The 22294-nt window shown below is 42.5% G+C and overlaps 1 protein-coding gene across 1 annotated transcript; it reads right to left on the bottom strand.

Annotated features, from left to right (window-relative positions):
- Positions 1-638: 638 nt before the first annotated feature.
- SUPV3L1 (Suv3 like RNA helicase) lies at positions 639-21035 on the bottom strand. The gene is made up of 15 exons (XM_044420470.1): positions 20753-21035; positions 19493-19570; positions 18910-19017; positions 17700-17814; positions 16390-16558; positions 13599-13710; positions 13257-13334; positions 11406-11497; positions 10420-10600; positions 9727-9820; positions 8840-9059; positions 8017-8097; positions 6085-6261; positions 2471-2619; positions 639-1136 (listed from the first exon to the last, which is right to left on the bottom strand). Exons 3-15 carry the CDS (start codon positions 18971-18973, stop codon positions 665-667), a joined length of 2004 nt encoding a protein of 667 aa, XP_044276405.1. The 5' UTR covers positions 18974-19017; positions 19493-19570; positions 20753-21035; the 3' UTR covers positions 639-664.
- Between the last annotated feature and the right edge of the window lie 1259 nt (positions 21036-22294).

Genomic DNA, 22294 nt, shown 5'->3' with positions numbered 1-22294 from the left:
TAAAAAACTTTTCCTCCAAAAACACTTTCAAAATATACAAGGAGCTTCCTTCTTCCAGAAAGCCATTCAAAGGTGCTGACCTTCCATCTAAGTCAGATGGTCATTGTTAATCCGACTTCCTCTGAGTCTGCATATTACTATTTATAATCTTTTGAACTATGTACCTTGGTGGGATTAACTGAATGACAAACTGTGCTCCATTGTTAGAGGAATGTGCCTGAACTTTGCAACATAACTCAAGTATGTGTTGCACTCTCCAAATTAAACCTTTAAGAGTAGGTTTACAGCTCCTTTGAATCAATTTACACAGTATAGAATAGAAACAACACTAATGGAAATACAAGTCACTGCACCTATTACTTTTGCTTAACACTGATAAAGCTCTTTTAATGCCATTTGCTCACCCATTTCCTGCAGTTGCCCTTTCTCCTGTCCTCCCTCTCAGATGGAACACCTGAAACACACTTATCTTTTTCTTTCATCTGGTGTAAAGCACTATCTCAAACAATGCACACTATCTCAAACAATGCACAATGAATTACAGAATTCAAAGCTGACTATTTTTTGCTGTTTATAAAGGTGAGAATTAAAAGAGAATTAAAAAAGAATAAAAATATGATCAAAGGACAAAACACTCATTTTTGTTTAAAAAAAAGCCAATGTTTTATTTCTTCTCCCCTTCGTGTTTGTCTGGACTTATGGTTTCATCTGCATTGCTGGCATGCGCATTACGATGAAGTAGCCACTCATTCTCCAACTGTTTCAGCATATCCTGGGTGAGGAGCCCCTGCTTTATTAGTCTGGCGGTGAGCGCACCATGGACTGGAGTCAGAGTGTTGGCAGGCTTAGGGTCCACTGCCTTAGCGCCCCTTCCTTTTCGTTGTGCTTGGTATCTCACATTGCCTGGGGAAGCCTTTCTGGTAGCGTGGGGAAGGGTTTTGGCATTCGGCATCCCGTCACTGTTGGTGGCCCTTTGAAGAAGAAAATCATCTGACCCAGCTACAGTCCCAGAAGTGTCTTCAGAAATTCTGATTAGTCTCGTAATATTGACCACTCCAATTTGTATAATATCATCCAGTTCCTTCTGGATCTGCCTCACAAGGGCAGCATCTGTGAACATGTCCATAAACCGGTAGCTGTAAGAAAGCAAACATGTATGGTGGTAAAATCTGAAAACAAAGACTTTGGGAAAGGTTAACTCTTCTCCCTCTTTCTACAAGGTCCTTTAGATCTCAGTAGTCTTAAGATATAGCTTACTCAGTGTTTATCTCACTAGATAAGCTCTTAGCCTCTTTGGTAAGATTAAGATACAAATATACGTATTTCCAGGAGGACAGCCATGTTCATCGGGTGGTATCCTAAAGATGAACACACTTATTCTGGCCTAAGCATTTGTGGACACAGCCTGTTCCAATTAGCACTACTAGTCTATATTAGGGGCTTCTGAGGAGATAAGGTGGCATATAAATGCGAAGAACTGTACTAGACCATTATGACAAAACAGTTAAATACAGGTTTAAATATCACACCATAGTTTTACTTATGTGTGTGACGTTTAAATAGTGTAGCCTGCTGATATGCTAGGCTGAATCCAGACTTACCACTCTGCAACCTTCAGTTTGCAGAGGGAACCAGGAGACTGCCCCTGGGAGGAGGAAGAGAGCATGGGGAACAACCTAGGCCAACTTCCAACTTCCTGCATTAGCTGCCATGCTGATCCGGAGAGTGCCCCAGCCTTCCAGAGCAGCATTTCTGGGAGCAAAACGAGTAAGCAGTAAGGAAGAATTTATGAAAGTCATGGCCTTACCCTCTTCTTCGAGTGGCAGCCATATGACACCAAGTCTGAATCCTACCCAATCTATTTAAGCCACCTAGAAAACCACCACTGTTCTAAGATGTTCAAGGGCAGCTGTGCACAGGAGGTTTTATACTCACATCTGTCATGTGCGGCAGATTAGAGGGAGCATGAATTTGATACCAGACCTCCTTTATCATAGTCCGTAACTCCAGCCACTACCCCCTCAACCCTCTTAACTACTCTCTGCTTTTAAGTATTGTTTCTGTCCCCCATTAAGTGAATGGCGATTATCATTACCATCACCCCCCTCACACACACTGCATTTATATCCCACCTCATCCCTGACTTCCACCAGTCTTAGACAGCATAGCCAATGGTGAAGGATGATGGGAGCTGTAACCCAAAATGTCTCCCTATCAAAAGCTCCCTGAACATGGAATCCTAACCCATCGAGGAGGAGACTAATTTAGAAAATGTCTCTCTGTCGTGGGTTACAGGGAAGTTTTGGACAAGGGGCAGTTGACCCCGGCATTCTAAATTAACACTGTCTTGCAAGAGGGCTGGACAGTAGCATGTTATGAGGCACTGTCTGAATTAGCTCTTCTTCCAAACCTCATGCCCAAAAGCTACCCACATTAAGGGGGGGGGAGGGGGGAGCATCCACTCTAATACCTCAGCCAAAGGTAGAGATCGAGGACATCATGAACAGCTTCTAGATGTACGAGGTCCTTGATGTTCTTGGGTGGGGTCAGGGGCCAATTAATATGCCTGCAGAGCCAGTCAAATGTCAATGGTTCGTTCCTACTGAACTGCCGTGCAAACTAGAAAATGAAAATATGGATTCAGCAATAAATATTTCCACAAGCACAATGCTGTCATTAATCTCTCACATTGCTAAATACCTTCTGCAACAGACTGCTCTCTCCTGCTTCCCGCTCAGCACAGGTAGCAAAGCAGTTTGAGCAGCCCATAGTACAAACCAGACATGCAGAACCTCTTCCAGCTCAAGGCCTGATTCCCATTTTGCTTTTGTGGCCCACATTTCAGGGGTGGATGTGGCTGAAGGCAAAAGTCTTTGCAGAATGGGGAGGGAAGGGGAACTGTGCTCCAGCCGGGAAACTACCAAGCCAATGCTGGTAAGGGAAATGGGGATGCCTATCTGAAGGATCCCAGATGTTAGATTTGGTCTCTGTGGGTGGCCTATGCTTCTAAAGTAGTAGTTGCTATTGTTATTATTACTACTCATTGCCCGCTGTGATGACCTTGCCCGGCACTTTAAGGAGAAAATTGCTCAGACTCATCGCGAGCTGGACTCCACAGCTGATACAGTTCCTCTAGGGGAGGTGTCCAGAACTCCGTCTAGTCCAGCTTTATTGGGTGAATTTCAGTTAATGAGGCCTGATGATCTGGACAAGGTGCTTGGACAAGTACATCCAACCACCTGCTTACTTGACCCTTGCCCTTCATGGTTACTTACCAAAGTCAAATATGGGATTGGTTCCTGGATCCAGGAGGTTATTAAAGCCTCACTGAGGAAAGGCCAGGTCCCCGCTTCTTTAAAGGAGGCGGTGATCAAGCCTGTCCTAAAGAAGACATCTCTGGATCCAGAGATGATCACTAATTATAGACCAGTGGCCAACATCCCGTTTCTGGGCAAGGTGTTGGAGCGGGTGGTGGCGGGACAACTCCAAGCTCTCTTGGATGAAACTGATTATCTGGACCCATTTCAGTCCGGCTTCAGACCTGGTTACGGTACTGAATCTGCCTTGGTAACCCTGTATGATGACCCGTGCAGGGAGAGGGACAGGGGGAGTGAGTTCCTGTTGGTTCTCCTGGACCTCTCAGTGGCTTTCGATACCATCGACCACAGTATCCTCCTGGATAGGGAGACTGGGAGTAGGAGGCACTGCTTGGCAGAGGTTCCGCTCCTACCTTGCCGGCCGATTCCAGAAGGTGGTGCTGGGGCACTATGGCTCTGCACCATGGCAGCTAGGCCATGGAGTTCCTCAGGGATCCATTTTGTCCCCTTTGCTGTTCAACATCTACATGAAACCCCTGGGAGAGGTTATCAGGAGGTTTGGGCTGCGGAGTCATCAGTATGCTGATGATACCCAGCTCTACCTCTCCTTTTCAACTAACCCAGGTGAGGCAGTGGCTGTACTGAACCGGTGCCAAGGTAATGGGCTGGATGAGGGCCAATAAACTGAAGCTCAATCCAGACAAGATGGAGGTCCTGTTGGTAGGTGATCAACGTTTCCAGGTAAGTGACCTGGGCCCTGCCCTGGATGGGGCTGCACTCCCTCTAAAGGACAGGGTCTGCAGCTTAGGAGTGCTCCTCGACCTGAAACTATTCCTGGAAGCCCAGGTGACAGCGGTGGCAAAGAGTGCTTTCCTTCAGCTCTGGCTGATCCATCAGCTCCGTCTCTATGTGGAGGAAAACTGCCTAGCAACAGTGACACATGCAGTGGTTACCTCCCATTTGGACTACTGTAATGCACTCTACATGGGGCTGCCCTTGAGGATGGTCCAGATACTTCAGATGGTGCAAAATAGAGCTGCCAGGATGCTGTTGGGGACTGGTCATTATTCTCACATAACTCCAGTTCTCTATCAGTTCCATTGGCTTCCCATTGAAGTCCGGGCTCAATTCAAGGTGCTGGTTATTACCTATAAAGCCCTAAACAGCTTGGGACCAGGATACCTAAAGGGAACACCTTTTTCCCTTATATGCCCTCCCACCCCCTAAGAGTGGCAGCAAAGGCCCTCCTCCGGGAACCCTCTTTGAAAGAGGTTAGGAGACAGAGTACTCGGAGGAGAGCTTTCTCTGCAGTGGCGCCCCGACTATGAAATGCGCTCCCCAGACAGGTCCGCCTGGTGCCATCATTATATGCTTTTCGGCGCCAGGTCAAGACCTTTTTATTTAACCAATATTTTAAAGTTAATTAATTTTAATGGTATATTTATTTATTTAATTCATTTTAACTATGTTATTTTATACTGTCGTGGTATAGCCAATTCATTTATTTGTTTAGGATTGGTGGGTTTTAATGTTTGTAAACCACCCAGAAAGCCCTCCGGGCTATTAGGGTGGTATACAAATGCAAATAATAAATAATACTACTCCCACCCCCACCACATTGTATTTCTAAACTGGCCATAGCCAAAGCAATCTAGGCAGTTCACAACGTGTAAGTCATCCATCCAGATTCAATCAGGCCATATCTTGCTTGACTTCCATATTAATCAAAAGGGAAAATCAGTATAAAGTTTTTTATACTGTTTTGATTCACTACAGAAGCCGAAGCACTGACAAGCAAACCATTCATCTTTTAATAAACAGCAAAATATAACTGAAAAGTTATGTTTTGGGAAAAGGAAAGAAGAGGCAAAAGATTCTCCTGTTTTGCAATAGTTAATAATCTTCAGTTCTGCATTTCCCTAACTACTTCCCAGTAAACTGCTCCTGCTTTGTTTCCCCCAAAATGTCACACATTCACGGGATCAGCAAGTGAAGCAGACGTTGACCTCATTAGCAGGATCTTAGATGGGCCCCTCAGAACAGTCAGCTGGGTTGGTTAATGGAGCTGGCCCTTGGCCAACTGCAAATTTCCAGGGCTGCAGGCGCTTAGCTTTGGTTCCAGTGCAAAGAGAATGAAGGCAAAGTCATATAAACTCCCACTATTTTATTTCCCATTATTATAGGGATAATAAGAGATCTCAGTGCCCCTGCTCTTTTTGTGGATCACAGAAGTATTTTCTAACAATATCTGAATACTCTGAAATTGGCAAGGGATCCTGGATTTCATTCTATGCTCTGCCAAACTAAGCAAACCAACACTGATTAAAGCAGCAAGCTAGTGAGAGATGGAACATGTTGCTTAGAGGGACCTACTGTCTACAGCCCTAATGAGGTCAACAGAAGTCTTCACAGCAAAAGCAATCGCCATCAATTTCACACACTTGCTGCAAATGACACGTCCTGCTTAGAACAATCAATTACCTTCCCACTAAAGAACAGTTAAGAGTTTTTAATGCTGCAAGGGTACAAGGACTTTAATGCTAAAGTCACAAAATGCACAATAATGAAGCATCCTATAATAGGAATAAGCCAGTGAAATCTTCATGTTAAATTATAATCATGATTCTTTCTGAAGTTTTACCATGCTAAGATCCCCAGAAGATGAAGTAACTGACACCATTAAAGTATAATATAATCTATTCCCACAAAATGCACTCACAAACATGCACCAACCCATGGTAATATGAAAGAGGTGCAAGGCCCTTACCTTCAGAAGTGAGGTGCATACATATGGCTGCTTTCTGTTGATCGGTGCTGTGCAGAACACATACCTCGATCTCAAGTTAAGTGGAATGTGCTGAATCATGTCTGCTAGAAACTTGAAGTCATCAACATTACAGACAAAGTAGAGGCCATCAACTTGAGAAAGATTCACAAAAATATCCTGTTTATAAAAAAAAAGCAAAAAAAAAAAAAAGCACTCTTTAACTTAGGGATGCAGAACCTCAAACTGTAGGCTAAATTTGGCCTGCCTTAGGTTCTAATCTGCCAGCTCCTTTTCACCATCCACTGCCCATTTGGTAGTGTCCTGCCTTTTGCAGTTTTCTCACTCTAAAAAGTCAAAATGCCAGTAGTCAGACTTTTAAGCTAAATTATGCGGGTATTTCAGGCCTCGCCTCTTCTGCCTTTGCAATGCAGTTTGGTTCTTAGGCTTAAAAAAGTTTAACACCCCACCTTTAAGTAGACAGAGCCCTTCCTGCGTGTAGGGTTCTCAGTTCTGTTCCAAAAGAGACGAGTTTGGGAGTGCTCCTCGACCCAGAGCTGTCCCTGGAATCTCAGGTGGCAAGGAGTGCTTTTCTGCAGCTTCAACTGATTTACCAACTGCCCCCTTACCTGGATGAGCAGTGCCTTGCAACAGTGGCCCACACTACGGTAACTGCCCAACTGGATTATTGTAATGTGCCCTACGTGGGGCTGCCCTTGAAGACAGTCGGGATACTTCAGTTGGTTCTGAACAGAGCGACCAGGATATTAATGGGGACCAGCAGGTATTCACATATAATACGGTCCTCTATCACCTACACTGGCTACCAATTGACGTCCAGGCCCAATTTAAGGCGCTGGGGATGACCTGTAAAGCCCTACATGGCTTGGCTCCTGGATACCTGAAGGAGTGTCTTCTTTCCTATCTGCCCTCCTACCCCTTGAGATCAGAGGTGGAGGTCCTTGTTCGGGAGCCGTCCTTGAAAGAGATTAGGAGGGTAGCTACCTGGAGGAGGGCCTTCTCTGCACTGGCACCCTGACTGTGGAATATGCTCCCCGGAGAGGTATGCCTAGCGTCAACACGGGGTTTTTTTTTTTGCACCAGATGAAAACCTTTTTCTCCCATTATTCTGATTGTAAATTAGTCTTAACTGTGGTTTTTATATTTATCACTGGATGCTGTACCATTTTTTATCTTATTTTATTTGTGCTTGTTGTAAAGCGTCCCAAGACATCAGTAATAGGATGGTATATAAAAGCTTTAAATAAATACATACAATTTCTACAACTTTCTTGCTCTGTTTTTAACAGTTTATAGGAAGGAGCAAAGATCTTTAAACATCATGGGTTCTCCTTCCTCTCCAGACTACCTAAATCCCTGTTCAATCCATACACATCCAAGTTTACCTTTGTAGACGTGAGGGCTAAAAGCTTCCCACTAAAAATTAAAGCTTAGAGTCTCAGAGAGACTGAATTCTGTGCCTAGAACCAAATGCTGTGGTTGTGCAGCCCAGTCGCAGAATTCCACAACCCGAGGGTTATTTGCATGTAAGGAATCTACATACACAGCCGGCCCTTTTCTACTGCAGCTCCCAAGTGAGAGAGACAAGCCCTTGTTAAGCTTTTAAAAACTGCAAAGCTCACCAGTTGCAGAAGCAAAACTTGCAAAAAAGCTGTTTCTGCATCTGTGCCCAAAAGAGCTACTCAAGATGGCCACTGTTGTGTCCTAAGCAGAGTAAGTCGGCATTCAAATGAGGCATGGACAAGTTGCAGACCTCCAGATATTGCTGGACTGCGACTCTCATCAGCTCTGGCCAGCACAGCAAAATGGTGAGGGATGATGGGAGTTGTAGTCCAACAGTATCTGGAAGGCCACGGGTTGAATACCCTTGTTTTAAACTGCTGCACATAGACAAGTTAATTGGCTGATTCTTACAATTAGGTTTGAGAGGGTGGCATTAGGAAGGTGATAAGCAAACATTTCAATCTGCTCAGCAATGGGGTGCAAGCCAGCAGCCTGGAAAAAAAAGAGGGGAAGGAGGGGAGAGAAAAGTCATTTGCACAAGAATTAAGCTTTTAAAAGTTTATTATACGTATGTGACTATCAAAGACATTGCTCAAATAAGCTGCAGTACAATGAGGTGGCCCATTTAGTTCTAACATTCACAGTACCAACCTGAATGTAATTATCAAACTGAGGAAGCCAAAGAGCTCCATAGAGAAAAGACTCCAGAAAGCCAGCTTAAAGATAGTATCTTCATTTTCACATCTTAGCTTAAGATGAGATGAGAAGCAGTAGTAATTTAAGATGCAGTAAGCTTAATACAAGATCAGTAGTAGTATTAATTTCCATGAGCCAGGCTTTCCTCACTCCCATTCATGGAAATTGCTACTGCATCTTCCACAGTTACTTTTTATTCCAAATCAATCTGATTGCCTGCTTATGAGCCAGCAGATAAAAGTAGCTACATGGCTCTGGAGTCTATCCAACCATGGCATTACCAAGGTCATTTCAGGTGGGGCCATACCTCAGTGGGGCAACACACGCTTTGCACGGATGCTCCCACGGGGAGAAGGAACAGGAAGCAAGTAATGGAGAAAACATTTGCCTCAGACTCAGGAAAACTGCTGCAAATCGGAACAGATGATTCCAAGCTAGATTAATAAATAGTCTGTCCCTGTGGAAGGCAGCCCGACACATGTTCAGGTGATCTAGTGCTGAGAGAGCTGTAACAAGAACAAAGTACTTAAGGACCTACTGGTATGGGATCCACTGGTTTATTCAAGATTTCCTTTAACAAAGGAAGGTCATCGTGATGCATAGTGGTGACTTCCCCTTCCGTGAACACTGTGTTAAATCTTCCAGCTCGGCCTGCAATCTGCAGAGCTTGGGACGTCGTAATTGCATCTATTTCCCTTTCACCCTTTTCATTTACCGTTGGTTTAATGAGGGAGTTAAAAATGATCCTCTTTATGCTCCTAGAATAAAAGTACAAATGAGGGATAAAATGCAAGCTGCACAAGAATGCTGCAATTTTTGATGAACAACATCTTTCTCCAGATATGAACTTAGTTAAACTGACACACTGTTTAATTGGGAACCCAAATGTACTTTGCAAACAGCACAGACATCTCTGGACAGTCCAGTCATAAGCAGAAGCAGTTTACCAAATTTCTCTGTCATCAGGTTTCCTTCGTGCTTGTATAGGACTGCTGCATACCCAGGATCTGTCCTGGGCACTGTGGAAATTCAGTCAAGATACAGGCAAACAGTGATGCAAAGACCAAATTCCAGCTGCCCCTCAAGTCCTTCTAACGCTCTGCGACAAACATGCCCACTCTCATACATCTGAATGTGGCCAGACAAAACAACTCCAAGCCAGTTCCATTAACGAGACCTGCTTCATTATGCAGCCTGCAACCTAGAGATATTTACATTGGTGGAGCGGCATCAATTAACAGGGCAAATACAATTAGAAGTCCTGTCCCAGTCAAGTTTGTCACCTAACTACGTAAAGGCTTGAACACACACAAAGAGCCACAGGGGATACATAACAGAAAGAAACGAATTCCTAAAAAGCTCAGATCTAGCATCACATTTTTCCTTATTGAAGTAAAAAAAATCCAATTCACCCAGGATACTTACAAATTGAGTCCCATTCCAATAGCATCTGTGGCAACCATGATTTTGCATGAATCTTCAGGATCATTGAATTTCTTTGCCTGAGTCAGTTTTGTTCCTAGAACAGTCACAATAACAGTGGATGTTTTGAACTGATGCTACATTTACATTTTTAACTGACTCAGAATTAAAATACAGCACTTTCCATTTTAAGCTGCCCTTCCGTAACAGCACTCTGCAGAGGATAATAATAAAGGTAGTATCAAAAAAGGACCAGTTCAGTGGCACACTGAGATTACTTTCAGAGAATGCCACTTGTCCTCACACGGAAACACCACCTGTGTGAACCAGCACCTCCATGTGGGGGGCTGGATATGTGGCCCCATCTCTCTCTCATGACAGCAGACCCTTACATTGCCCTTACTCTTGAAGCTGCCACCTGGATCTGCCAGAGCCTCAACTAATGCCTTGCTATGATTCTGCCTCCAAATGCATTCAAATTACATGGAAGATGATTTCATCTGCATCCTGAATGTTTCCAGTGTGGGACAGCCTACAAACTCTCCAGGTAATTAGTTTCATGGCCATATTGCTTTAACCGTCAGGAAGTTTTTCATGCTTTACAAGTTTCAATACCCTAATTAAAAACATATTCTTCACATTTCATTGGTTCACAGCAGAGCTGTTTCCCCCACACCATGTATTAAGAGTATTTACCAGGCGGTAAGCTTCCATATATGACAGCACATTCCAGGCCTCGTGCTTCAATTTGCCGGCTCACTGAATAAATATCATTCTTACTGAAACAGACAATGCAGTCTCCAGGGCGAAGTTTATCTAGTGATCCCAGTGCTTCATCCAACACCTTTATAGGGGTCAGCCTCTTGTAATTTCTCACCTAGAAACATGCAGCAACATTTACAATCCCATCCATAATGGAATTGTAATTAACAAGAGCAATCAAGTGAATTACTGCGGAGCTCAGAAAGGTTTGTGTGGATGCAACAAGATGTCCTCTGTGCTCAAACTGAGTTTCAAAGGCCCCAGGATTTCAAGCAGCTTGTGATGCAAGATAGGGGAGGAGAGAGAGTTCCTTTCTGAACCTGCTCACAGGCCGTAAGAATGGGCATTGAGAATGAAGGATCCAAAATTACTTTTTCTGCCCTAAGCAAGGCATCCAGTTAATTTACTGAGTGGACGCCCTCTGAAGAAAGCAAACACAGAAAGCCCCCATGGAGTGCTTTCCTATTATTATTATTATTATTATTATTATTATTATTATTATTATTATTATTATTATTATAACATTTCTATGCCTTTGTGGGGTTTTTTTTGGTGGAGGCGGTGATGCTACTACTCCTGTAATGCCACTGGTTTCTATTGTTTGTTTTGGTCATTTCTAAATGCTGCTGTTCCTCAAGCAGGAAGGAATAACTGTGGTTCTAACGTCCTGCCTATTGTCCCCGTGGAAAGCAGGATACCAATTAAGAGAGGACTTTTGTTTAATTCTTGTGCTTTTGGAGCACAAACTGCAGGGCAGCCACTTCAAAAGCATTCTTGGCATATAATGCCAAAAACACCTTTGGGAAGATTGTATTTTAAAATGTTGCTGATGGAAGATATGTTGGTTAGATCAAGTTAACCAACAAATCAATCTTTTAAGCAAACAGGGTTTGAAAGATGAACCAAAGTATGCTGCTTACCTCAACCTCCTCCCCTGTAGTGTACATGAGCTCTGTCACCAAGCTGATAGCAGAAGCTTCACCACAAACATGGATTTCTTCGGCACAGAGTCCTGAAAGCAAAAGCAAAACAAACATGTCCAATAAAATAGGACTGTGAAGCAATCTAAATGGAATACATGTATCGCATGCAAACATATTATTTGTAATTCCCATATGGTAGCAGCAGAATCTTGATGCTCTGTTTGCAGACTGCCCTAGCTAGGAAAGCCCAGCAAGCCTTGTATGCCTCCAAACTAACACTGCACCATTCACATGCAATGCGAACACAGTGGAGCCCCCTGTCTATTGACACAGCTTCCAGAAGTAGTGCCAATAACATCTAGTCTCCATTTTAGGTTGCATACTTCCCTGGGCTTGCTCCTGAGTATACATGTAGCGAACAGACTTCTCTATAGCAAGCCCGGGGCTTTTCTAGGAGAGCTGCCCAGCATCTTCACAGTGTATTATTATTATTACTAAATTTCTATTGTGCCAATAGCCAAACTCTCTGGGCAGTCCACAACATTAAGTCACCCATCCAGATTTCAACCAGGCCCAACCCTGCTTAGCTTCCAAGATTAAGCAGGATCAGGCACTTCAGGCTATATGGAAGCTGTATATGTTTGAACACCATGTTAAGACTTTCCTCTTCCAGCTGGCATTTGATTCCTAATCTGTTGCTCTGATTATTAACTTCAGTGACTGCTTAATCCACTTAATGTTTTAATACTTTTGACATTTTCACAATTTCATTGGTTTGGTTGTTATTCTATTGTTTCAGCTATAGTAAACAACAGCAAAGGCATCCATGGAAAGTATTAAATTTAATAACCTTTGATAAAGGAATAAATTGGACAGCATTCCATTTTCCAACAGCAGCTCAAAATGGATGTGATACTCATTGCAACGGTTACCATATGTCTGTTTCTTAAACAGCAGCCCCTCAACCCACAAGGTAAGCCCACTTAAAGGGGGCTCCCCCAGACAACTGATACTGTATGAGGGGCTGCTATTCAAGACAAAAAGGAAGGGGGCTTCCACTGAGCAAGTCCAGGCCCCTTGAGCATGCCTTAAACGACTCTTGGAATTCACGCCAATTCTAGCATACACTTGTTTCTGTGGGCAGCAGAACATTCAGACTGGCCTTTAGAGAGGCTTCCTCTCAAAATGCTTCCCTTATGTCTTCACTACTGGCAGTAAGAGCTTTAAAATAAAAGATGTGGTATTAATGGATTTTTGGCCCACCCCTTTTGCCTTCGGCCCTGTCAACCCCTGGAAACTTGCCCCCAAGAGCTTATCCAGAATAAAATTTAGCTCTTGTGCCCAAAGTTTCTGCACCCTGCTTTCATGGCAATGAAAAAGATTTCACGGTTGCTCCCAGCGGTGCTGCCACACCAGTAGCCATCTGCTGCATAACGCTGCTATGCTGCGGAACATTTCAAAGGGAAGGGAATGAGACTTCCTAGGGCCGCCTCCATTCAAGGTATGTTGAGTCCATCAGGCCGGTGCAACCACTAAGTACAGTCTTGATCCATTTGATCAAAAGGGTTTGTTAACTTAACAGAATTGCTGACTTAAGATGTGGATTGCTTCTTAACTGACAAAGGCAGCAAACGTTGCTAGTAGAGATGAAACTGAAGCTGACAACTACTACACCCAGATGAGGTTGTGCCACTGGCTACATGGTGCTTCTGCGAACCTTACTGCTATTTTTAATATTCTGTGTTAATATTCTGTAATAGATGCTGTATATGGTACATGTGAAAGGAAGCTGTGGTCTTTTGACAGGGTATGATATTTTTGTTAATGCTAGCTCTCAGAAAGACATACCCAAGAGTGCTCGTGTCCAAGCCCAACCTCTTGAAGGATCTTTAATCATCTGAATTTCATCAATCACAGCCACTTCATCTTAAAAAGACAAAAAGTATGACATGTGGTAAAAGGAACCTGTAGAACCAACTCTGAAAGGTACAATTCAGAAGCAATAATATCTAGCATGAGTTCTTTAAAATGATTATTGGTTCACTGTTTTTGCATTCTTGTTGATCCAGCCTCACACAGGATCAATTCTAAACGAAAATATGCCACAACATTGTAGAAGCAGATTCAAAATTAAAACATAATATGCTTCTATAGCCCCAAAGAACATTAAAAGTGTACAAGCATACATACACTGGGCAGTAATATTGCACATCTCAATAGTGCACGCAATGTGGGAAGCGGGTCGGCCTTCGGAATCGATACAGACTCGTTCTTCCCCGGTTATCAAGTCACACGGCACTTTCTGAAGAAGAAACAACATTGTTTACTAGTAAAAGAATAAGCAACAGAACTTCTCCAAAGAGATTACACTGGCCCATATTAGTGGACCAGAGGCAGTCCAGAAAAGCACTTGATGTGGCAATCAGGGCCTTTTACAAAAGCCCACAAGCACAATTTTCATTTTCAATTAGACAATGAAATAAAAAGGTATCTGTTGAGACTCTCACAGGAGAGTCTCTACAGAGCAAGGCAGAAAGAACTGCTAGAGCTTTCTATAGGTTGACCCTTTGGATCTGATGAGGGAGGCTGCATGAAGAATTGTAAAAAAAACCATGTTTTTCCTGGTTCTGCTAATGAAAGTGTTCTATCAGTGGGTGGAATTAGGATTAAACCAATATTTCTACAGATGAAACCAAGCTAGGGACTTTCTGTCAAAAGCCCCTGAGAGAAGGCTCCAGAAGCCCAGGCTCAGCTATACTTCCTGCCTCCCCATCATTCCCTCTAGCCAGCATTTCTTCATCAGAGAATTCCCGGACTTGCTGCAGAGAAAGGCACATTCTTCCACATGGCTTTGAATGAATCAACTTTTTAAAAATGTACAACCCACAGGTATCGTTTCTGTGCTTTCTACAAGTATACCTAATATGTTCTAACTCCATTTCTCGGTGGAAGCAGACCACAGGCCTATATAAAACCAGTTATGCCTACACTCAGAGCACTGAAGTTCTTTTGGAGTTAGGCAAATGTGTATGAATCCCTCTGCACAAAATCCAATTCTATTAATGAGCAGGCAATAGAGCAAAAAGTATTTAACAATCCAGGGAGCACAATGAAACAGTTTTTACAACATCTGTATACCCCTAGGAGGCTGTATACCAGTGGCTGGTCAAACCAAATGCACAAAAGGCATGACAAAGTGATAGGATCAAAGGAAGCAGTACCAAGAACACCAGTCCATGTTACTCTAAAGCTCTTACTGTTGGCAAATGCACCACAGAAAAGGCACTTCAATCTTTCCAAATGGGGGAAGTGCAAAACCTGGGAAACAGCCAAACAGTTAGTGATTAGAAGAAAGGGGCTTTGGTCATCTGGAGAATCCTGGAAAGCTGACTTTGGCCCTTGGACCTGAGGAACTATACTATAAACTATTCACTATATTGCTATTCTATAGACATTTTACAATGTTTTGGGTTCATTACAGATGATCCAACAATAACAAGTGAATACACACACAGAGTGTACAAACATACATACGATTGTACACTAAAGTTCTCATTTCTTATAATCTTACAGATAAGAAAAGGCTACACAGAAGACAGGAAACCAGCAAATGATTGGTGGCTAGAGGAAAGGGGAGATGGTCTGGGGAACCTCAGAGGGCCTCATTTGGCCCTATCTGAAGTTCTGCATCTTTGGTCCACATAGATTAGCAACAACTCTCTATAGTTCTAGACAGAGTTTCACCTTTCTGAATATTACCTGGAGACTGAATGTGGGAATCATGGTTCTACCTGGGGCACTAAACCAAGGGTTCTCAAGACAACAGCTTTAGCTCCCTGTCATTTGGTGGGGGAATACGCCTGCCCAGTTTGGCATAAATCAGCACATGTTGAGAAAGTAGAAGTTGCATTGAATGAAACTAGCGGAATTATCACCGGATGCCTTAAACCTACCCCCTTAGATAAGATCTACCCTCTTGCCAGTACTGCTCCGCCTACTATCCACAGAGAAGCCACAGCATATAGAGACTTAAATATCAATATCTAAACAACACTCCCTCTTAACCAGCCCATCAGAAATTAAAATCTAGGAAGAGCTTCCTTAGATCGACAGAAGGTTCTGAAGAATTTAAAGGTATAATGGACCTATAGAAAGCCACAAAGTACCAACACTGGATGGAACCAATGGAGGAGTTGTAATTTGTCTAATTTGTCTATGCTTTAATTTTATACTCTAATTTTTAAATTTCTTGTTTTATAATAAGCTCTAATATAACATGTTCTATAATAAGCCTTATTTTAATTGTGATGCTTCTGACAAAAATAAACAAAGAAAAGAAAGATGGGAATCTCCTATAAGCATTATTACTGAGCTATGACCCTTTCCATCTCAAAACAACTATATAGCAATAGGATACAAAAAAAGTTTCTCGTCACTGTGACAGCAAAATAATATGATGGCAAAAAATGTGCATGGGTAGAAAAACACATATCAGCCCTGGACTGGTAATGACAATTGGCACAAAGGAGTAAAGAAAGGCCTTCCTTGCATTTTCCTAAGGTTCCTAAAGGGTCGACAGTGCTGTACAGGGTTTGGCCAGAGGTTGGACTTCGAATAGTTTGCTATTGTTTTACACTTTCTCAAGGGATAGTGTTACAGGAAACTTAATAAAATAATTGTTACAGAGTCACACACATTTAGCAATCATGAGGCCTAGATTCTGCTGTTGAAACTATAGATAGTCCTTTCACAAATTCTGCAACTTCAGCGCCAGAATTCACTACTGTCTCATGCGAAAACAGCCCTTCTTAAAGTAGATACAACAAAATGTACGGGTATAGCCGTAAATGCTTTCTTAGGGTACTACTAAAGCAACTGCAAAATAATATCATGCACACTTTGAACATCATAAAAACAGTTCACATAATGTCACAAGCTGCAACACAGTCACAAACGCAAAGGTATACTTTGTCATACTAACAGCGTCATTACTCTTTTGGAAGATCTCATGTGCCAGAAGTTTTAAAGGGCCACAGTATATTCCAGATTTTGCTCCTAAGTATCTCTGGATTGCATGATAGGTTTTGCCACTATTTGTAGGTCCAGCATGAAACACAATTTTTCTTTGAATAGCCCTGGCTTCTGGATACCTGGAACACAGAAACATACATAAAAGTCACAAAATCAGCTTATACATTCGGAATGATCATCTCCTTTCCAATATGTGCTACTTGGCCTATTTTTCATAATTATTTGGATTCATCCAAGTCATTCACCTGAGAAAGGATATTGCTCTTTCAAGGGGAAATTGTTTTCTTGGCCATCAGAAAGAACTGAGAAAACAAGCTATTCTCTTTGGCAAAATCAGAGCTCCTTTTTCTTTTGTATTATTGTGAGCTGTGATGTAAAATCACATTATTTTGTTGTATAATGTGATTTTAGCACCTATGCCTCCTAGTTTTATTAAAGGTTGCCCTAAGCATCTGGTGATAAAGATACCATTTATGCATCTAATAAATGCATGCCCAGTATAATTTCTCAAATAATTAAGACTAAAGTTGCATTGTATGGGCTTTATGAGAAAAACAGTGAGAAGGTTATTAAGGTTCAATTAGTAGCATTGTGAACATTCCCAGTGTCTGAAAGCCAGTACAGTTTTTTGAAACCATTCCAAGGCCTTATGACTTTTAGCTTGTTCAGAAGAATGCCAGAAGAATGTCTTAGAGATGCCTTCCCCAAACATTCTGCACATAAGGACTGCTTTTACTGTCAGAATGAAGCTGTTTGCCTTACTGAAGCAGGTTTGTACCTCCACCATCTCCAACAAGGAGGGTTAGAATCTCTACCTAATCAGGGAAGAGAGGAAATTTATACAATCCATGGTAAGAGGTGTTGTCTTTCAGCATGGGGAGAAAAACTGATACCTTGGAGGTCCACAGAGCATCCCTGGTCTATTTGGTGTTAAGAGTGCAAACCAGACCCAGTTAAGCACATTTAAAAATGTGACTGAAACTCATTAACTTGAAAATGCATCCTTTGAAACTGGAATGCTAAATTTATTTATTAAAAGTCATGATCACATAAGATAACGTGATTTTATGCCTCAGCATCCAAGATTTCACAGTACAATTTTTCAAATGAACGAATAAAAATCAAAACCCTAGTTTATTGTAATGCAAAGCACAGAAAAAATTAAACACGTGGCAGAAACATGAAATAAACATTGCCTCAACATAGGTACTGGTGCAAATTATCACAGGGAAGATGCATAGACAGTCTTAAAAAGCTAACCAGTTGGGTGGCAATCTTAAGTCACTGATCTTGCGCAGATCATCCATACACTCCAACATAGGAAACATCTGCTTTGCATGTCTCATGAAAAATGGAAATAGATCATCAACGTGCGCTGGGGGGAGAAAGAGAAAAGTGGATTTTAAAACAGGCTAGTAAACCATCACCCAACAGTGCATTCAAAATAATGACAACCTTGCTAAATCTGTTTAGGTGGATTTTGCCAGTTAACAGCTACTCACTTTAGGGCAAGATCTAGCACCTCCTGCCCTCAATGCATGGAAACACCAAACACAGAGGCTTATATGCATCCTATGCCTTGAACAAAGTACAGTGGCAGCAATCTCCACTTGATTTTCCTCTGAACACCTATTTTCAGCCCTCTAGATAAAGTGGGCAGGGAGAGGTAAGGAAAGTGGGATGCCCACTCCCCAGCATGCTCCTTTTCTCCCCCCTGGGGGGGATTTACAACCTCAGGGGAGGCAGCTGGCATGGTTATTTCTATGCCACTGTGAGGGGAAACAGGGCAGGGGCTTAGCCTTTGAAGGGAAAGACTGAAGGATCTCAGAGCTGCAAAAAAATTTGCTACTCTCCCACCACTGACAATGCCATAGGAGTGTACACTTAACAAATTACCTGGGAAGCCAGTTCTTAATTGCTGTGCTTTCACAAGAAAACTTGAGTGCTCTTAACCTGGCATTTATACTCCCCCCACAAAAAAAAAAAAAAACAAAAAAAAACCAAAATGCCTTTTGAGGAACAAGGTGATCATGCTGCTCAGGGGCCAATCACAGCAAATATCTGATGTGGTTTGGTTCATTTGCCCTCTTAATCCAACTGTATGATTGGAGCAATGATGTTAAGTTCACCCCTACCCAACTTGGCTTGCTTACTATCCCACTTAACCTGAAACTGTCTTATTCACAGAGACTGTCTGGTTTATCTCTGGGTCCAGTCTCCATTTGAGCTGTGAATTCCAACTTCTCTCCCACCCCCACTTCTGAATCAGAATTGAAAAGCTGTTTTACAGTAGGAGTGGGCCAAATCTCTACAGGAACACAGTTAAGAAATTAATTAAACAAAACCTTTCCAGCCCCTATGCAATACCAACAAAGATGCTACAAGATCTTTATAAACAACATTTCCAATGCTATATAAGGGACTTTTAAAAAGTATAAATATAAAATAAGTGGATGTCCCATATACTTGCCTGCATTGCAGCATATATCATTTAGAATAATGTGTATATCAGGACTCAAATAATTAGACTCCATAATGTATTTCCTAAAGTTTACAAATGCTTGATGAAAAAGACGACCTGGAAAGGGAAAAAATCCAAACAATCTAATTTTATTATTGCGTGTAGTAGTTTAATTGCCTAAAATATTGATTAAAATCTAGTAACAGTAGACTAAGGCTGCAATTCTAGATACACTTACACAAGTTCCATTGCATGTAATGGGGCTTACTTCTGAGTATATAGGTTGCATTGCACGAAGTCTTTTTAAAGGAAACAACAATTAAACAACATTTAGTGTGCGGTAGTTACATGCCAAGGACTGTGGTCACTGAAATACTCAAAAGATTTCAAATCAGTTCAGATGCCTGATAATTTGAACATACTATTAGAAACTGATATTCAAATAAACTGTTGGTCTCAAATAACCAGCTTTAGAAGCAGGATTTGCCTAGAAAGTTTTAACATTAAAAAAGAGATAAAATCTAGACGTGTGCTTCTCTCAAGGCATGTAAACATCTAGTAACAGTTTGCCCCCAAACCATGTATTTCCTACCATCTAGTCCATTTTCTGCTCCCAGTCTTTGTACTTCTTTCCTCTTGTAAAATTTATTTAATACTTTCAGTGCTTCACCTAGAAGATAAAATACAGATGCTGTCATGCCAACTGGTTTAACACATTTGTTTATTCTACACCTTTCACGTATTTGATCAAGAAATATCTAGATCCTTTATACCTGCTTTGAAAAATGACAATCTTTGCAATATTTACCTTCATGGTATTTAATTTACTAAATTAATATAAGGAGTATAAACACAATGGTATCATCTGTTAAGGTTTCTGGAAATACACAAGAACTTCACTGATATGGGATCACTAATAGATGAAAGTGTGGAATGTATGCACTTTTTGAAAGATTCCCTCATGAGACAGATTGACAGTTTCCAAAAAAGCACACAAACACAACTAAATATATATGGAACCTTATTCTTTTCCATACAAATTCAAGTATTGTAAATCTTTATCTTCAGACTCCCACTGAGTCTGAAGGCCCACTGAGACCTCCAAAAATACTCCATCAGAAATTGGACAGATAACAAGAGAACAGGGATATGACGTTCACTGTAACAGAGCCTGGGCTGTGGGATGCCATCTCTGGGGAGACTTCAGGGTGCCAATTTTGTTGACAGGCATCAAATATTTAATTTCTGTGTTGAGCACCAATTGATTGTGCTATACTGACTTAACTGCTGTGAGAAAGCTTGAGAGATTATTTGACTAAGAGAAGGGATATTTCCATCAAAAACAAAAGGGCCCAGCTAGAAAACTGCGATCAGTTGCCTCTAGTTTCTTCCCCAGTACCCTACAAAAAATTGCTTTTTAACTTTAAATTGGTATTTATTTTCCATGTCTTGTTTTTCACACAGAAATTACAACCTACTAATAGCTTGCCACCAGAACAGAAGAACACCAGGGGAAAGCAATCTGATTAGTTCTAAAGCATCAGCTATACAGAGCTCAGACCTGGTGTCATCACTCTCAACGCCACCGTAGCCGAGCCAATCCGCTTGAGTTTTAGGGATTAGGTTATCGGGAAGGCGCAATTAATTCACTGACCCCGTCCATGTGCCGGGCCAACCCTCTCACGACCCCCTCCTCAGTCTCTTATCAACCATCCCACCGATAAGCACGAGCCCCTGGGGCGAGGAAGGCGCAGTCAAGAGCAAAAGGACAAGCGCGAAACGGCGCTGAACAGGGGACTCCCAGCGCGTCTCCTCCCCTCCCCTTCTCCCTGCACACAGTCCGCGCGCTTACTCTTGTCGAGCGGGCGCGTCAGCTCGGCGCCCACATCTCCCTCCGGGCCAGGCTCCGGAGGAGACACCTGGACCGGCACGAAGAGGGAAGTGTCCGGGGCTTTAACGCCCGTGCCGCCGCCGCCTCCATCTCCGTTTGAGGAAGCGGAGGAGGTTCTCGTCGTAGCGAGAGAGAAGGGTGCCTGGCTGAGGCCGGCACGCCGACTCCGAAGAGCGACGGCGCCGCCGCAGAGGAGCCGGCCCGCCGGGATCCGGGAAAGCAGCCGCGCGCAGCAGCCCGCAGACATCGACGCGATCATTGCGGTGCCTCGAAGCCGCTGGCGCTCCGCTATGTCGTCATCGCCGGGCGTCCCGAGTTCCCGGGGAAGGCTAATAAAGTGCCTGAAAAAGCGGAGCGCTGAAAATGCACCTGGTTGGAGCTACACTAATGTCTCCGCCCGCCTCCTGGCGAAGAAAACCCCTCAGGCGGTGCCAACGTCAACCAATTGCTGTGAAGTCTATTGCAAGGCGACCACGTGCGTTTAGATCACGCTGTAGCAAGTGCTTCCTCTGCCCGCTGTACTAAGCCTCTTCCACTAGCCTCAGGCAGCATTTATAGATGCATATTAGACAATGAAGTCCTCCGCCCTCTCATTCATTCCATCCCTTAAATACAAATTCAGTATACCGCTCCTTCTGTCCACGTCCCATCGTGAAGAAACATCAGGCGTCTTGTCCCACACCAACCATTAAATGAGAGAAAAAACACACAGGGTCCGCCAAAGCACAGAAGCTACTGTTTAAAAAAACTCCATCGGGTAAATAGGCTTACTGCCAAAAGTAAGGGATATGCGATGGAAAGTCCATGTCCTTAAGAAACCCCCACATCCATCCTTAAGGGTTAAACAACACCTCGTTGGTCATAGTATATGTAGGAAAATATCAGTAGAGTGGTCCAGCCATCAGCGCTGGTGCTAGAAACCATCCTGTAACGTGAACTAGTTGCTAGCAAGCTGTTTATTACTAGGATTACTTCGAAGACTGCTGGACTTGGAGCATCTTTGAGGTAGACAATCTTTCTGCATCAGCATGTAAAAGAGACTGGATTGTTTTTAAATACTTGAAAAAATGGAAACCAAAACAAAATACCTGGAATAAAAACCTGAACACCCCCCACCCCGCAGCTTCCACCCCATACTTAAGTTGAATTAATTAAACATGTTTAGGCTTAGTCTAGTAGTCAAATTAGGTTTGTGACTAAATTAGTAAAAATTAATAGCACATCACCCACATGCTAAAATTTAGGAAGTACAGCAATGTATTTGTCAAGATATCACTAAATTACTTAAGCTACAAATCATTTAGGTTCAAAAAATGCCCCAATTCAGAATTCCATAATTGTTCTGATCAAGAGTCCCGATAGCCCTAAGAGGAGCTAGCCTCTGCAAATGTATGTATGTACAGTGAAACAAATGGGGATCAGCATGCACATACAGTACAACATGAGATAAATACAAGAGGTCAATATGGGAAAAACTGATCTATGCTAATCTGTTGGAAGTAT

Source organism: Varanus komodoensis, unplaced genomic scaffold (genome assembly GCF_004798865.1).
Source record: "Varanus komodoensis strain SLA01 unplaced genomic scaffold, ASM479886v1 scaffold11, whole genome shotgun sequence".
NCBI lineage: Eukaryota > Metazoa > Chordata > Lepidosauria > Squamata > Varanidae > Varanus > Varanus komodoensis.
The sequence above is the reverse complement of the archived record's forward strand: the minus strand, read 5'-3'. Positions and strand labels throughout refer to the sequence as shown.

Excerpts from the sequence above, each read along its gene's own strand:
- SUPV3L1 (XM_044420470.1), bottom strand. The coding sequence starts at position 18,973 with ATGGAGTCTAATTATTTGAGTCCTGATATACACATTATTCTAAATGAT. Across the intron at positions 11,498-13,256 it reads TTGGACACGAGCACTCTTGG|GACTCTGTGCCGAAGAAATC; the intron begins GTATGTCTTTCT and ends TTTTGCTTTCAG. Across the intron at positions 2,620-6,084 it reads TATGCACCTCACTTCTGAAG|TTTGCACGGCAGTTCAGTAG; the intron begins GTAAGGGCCTTG and ends TTCATTTTCTAG.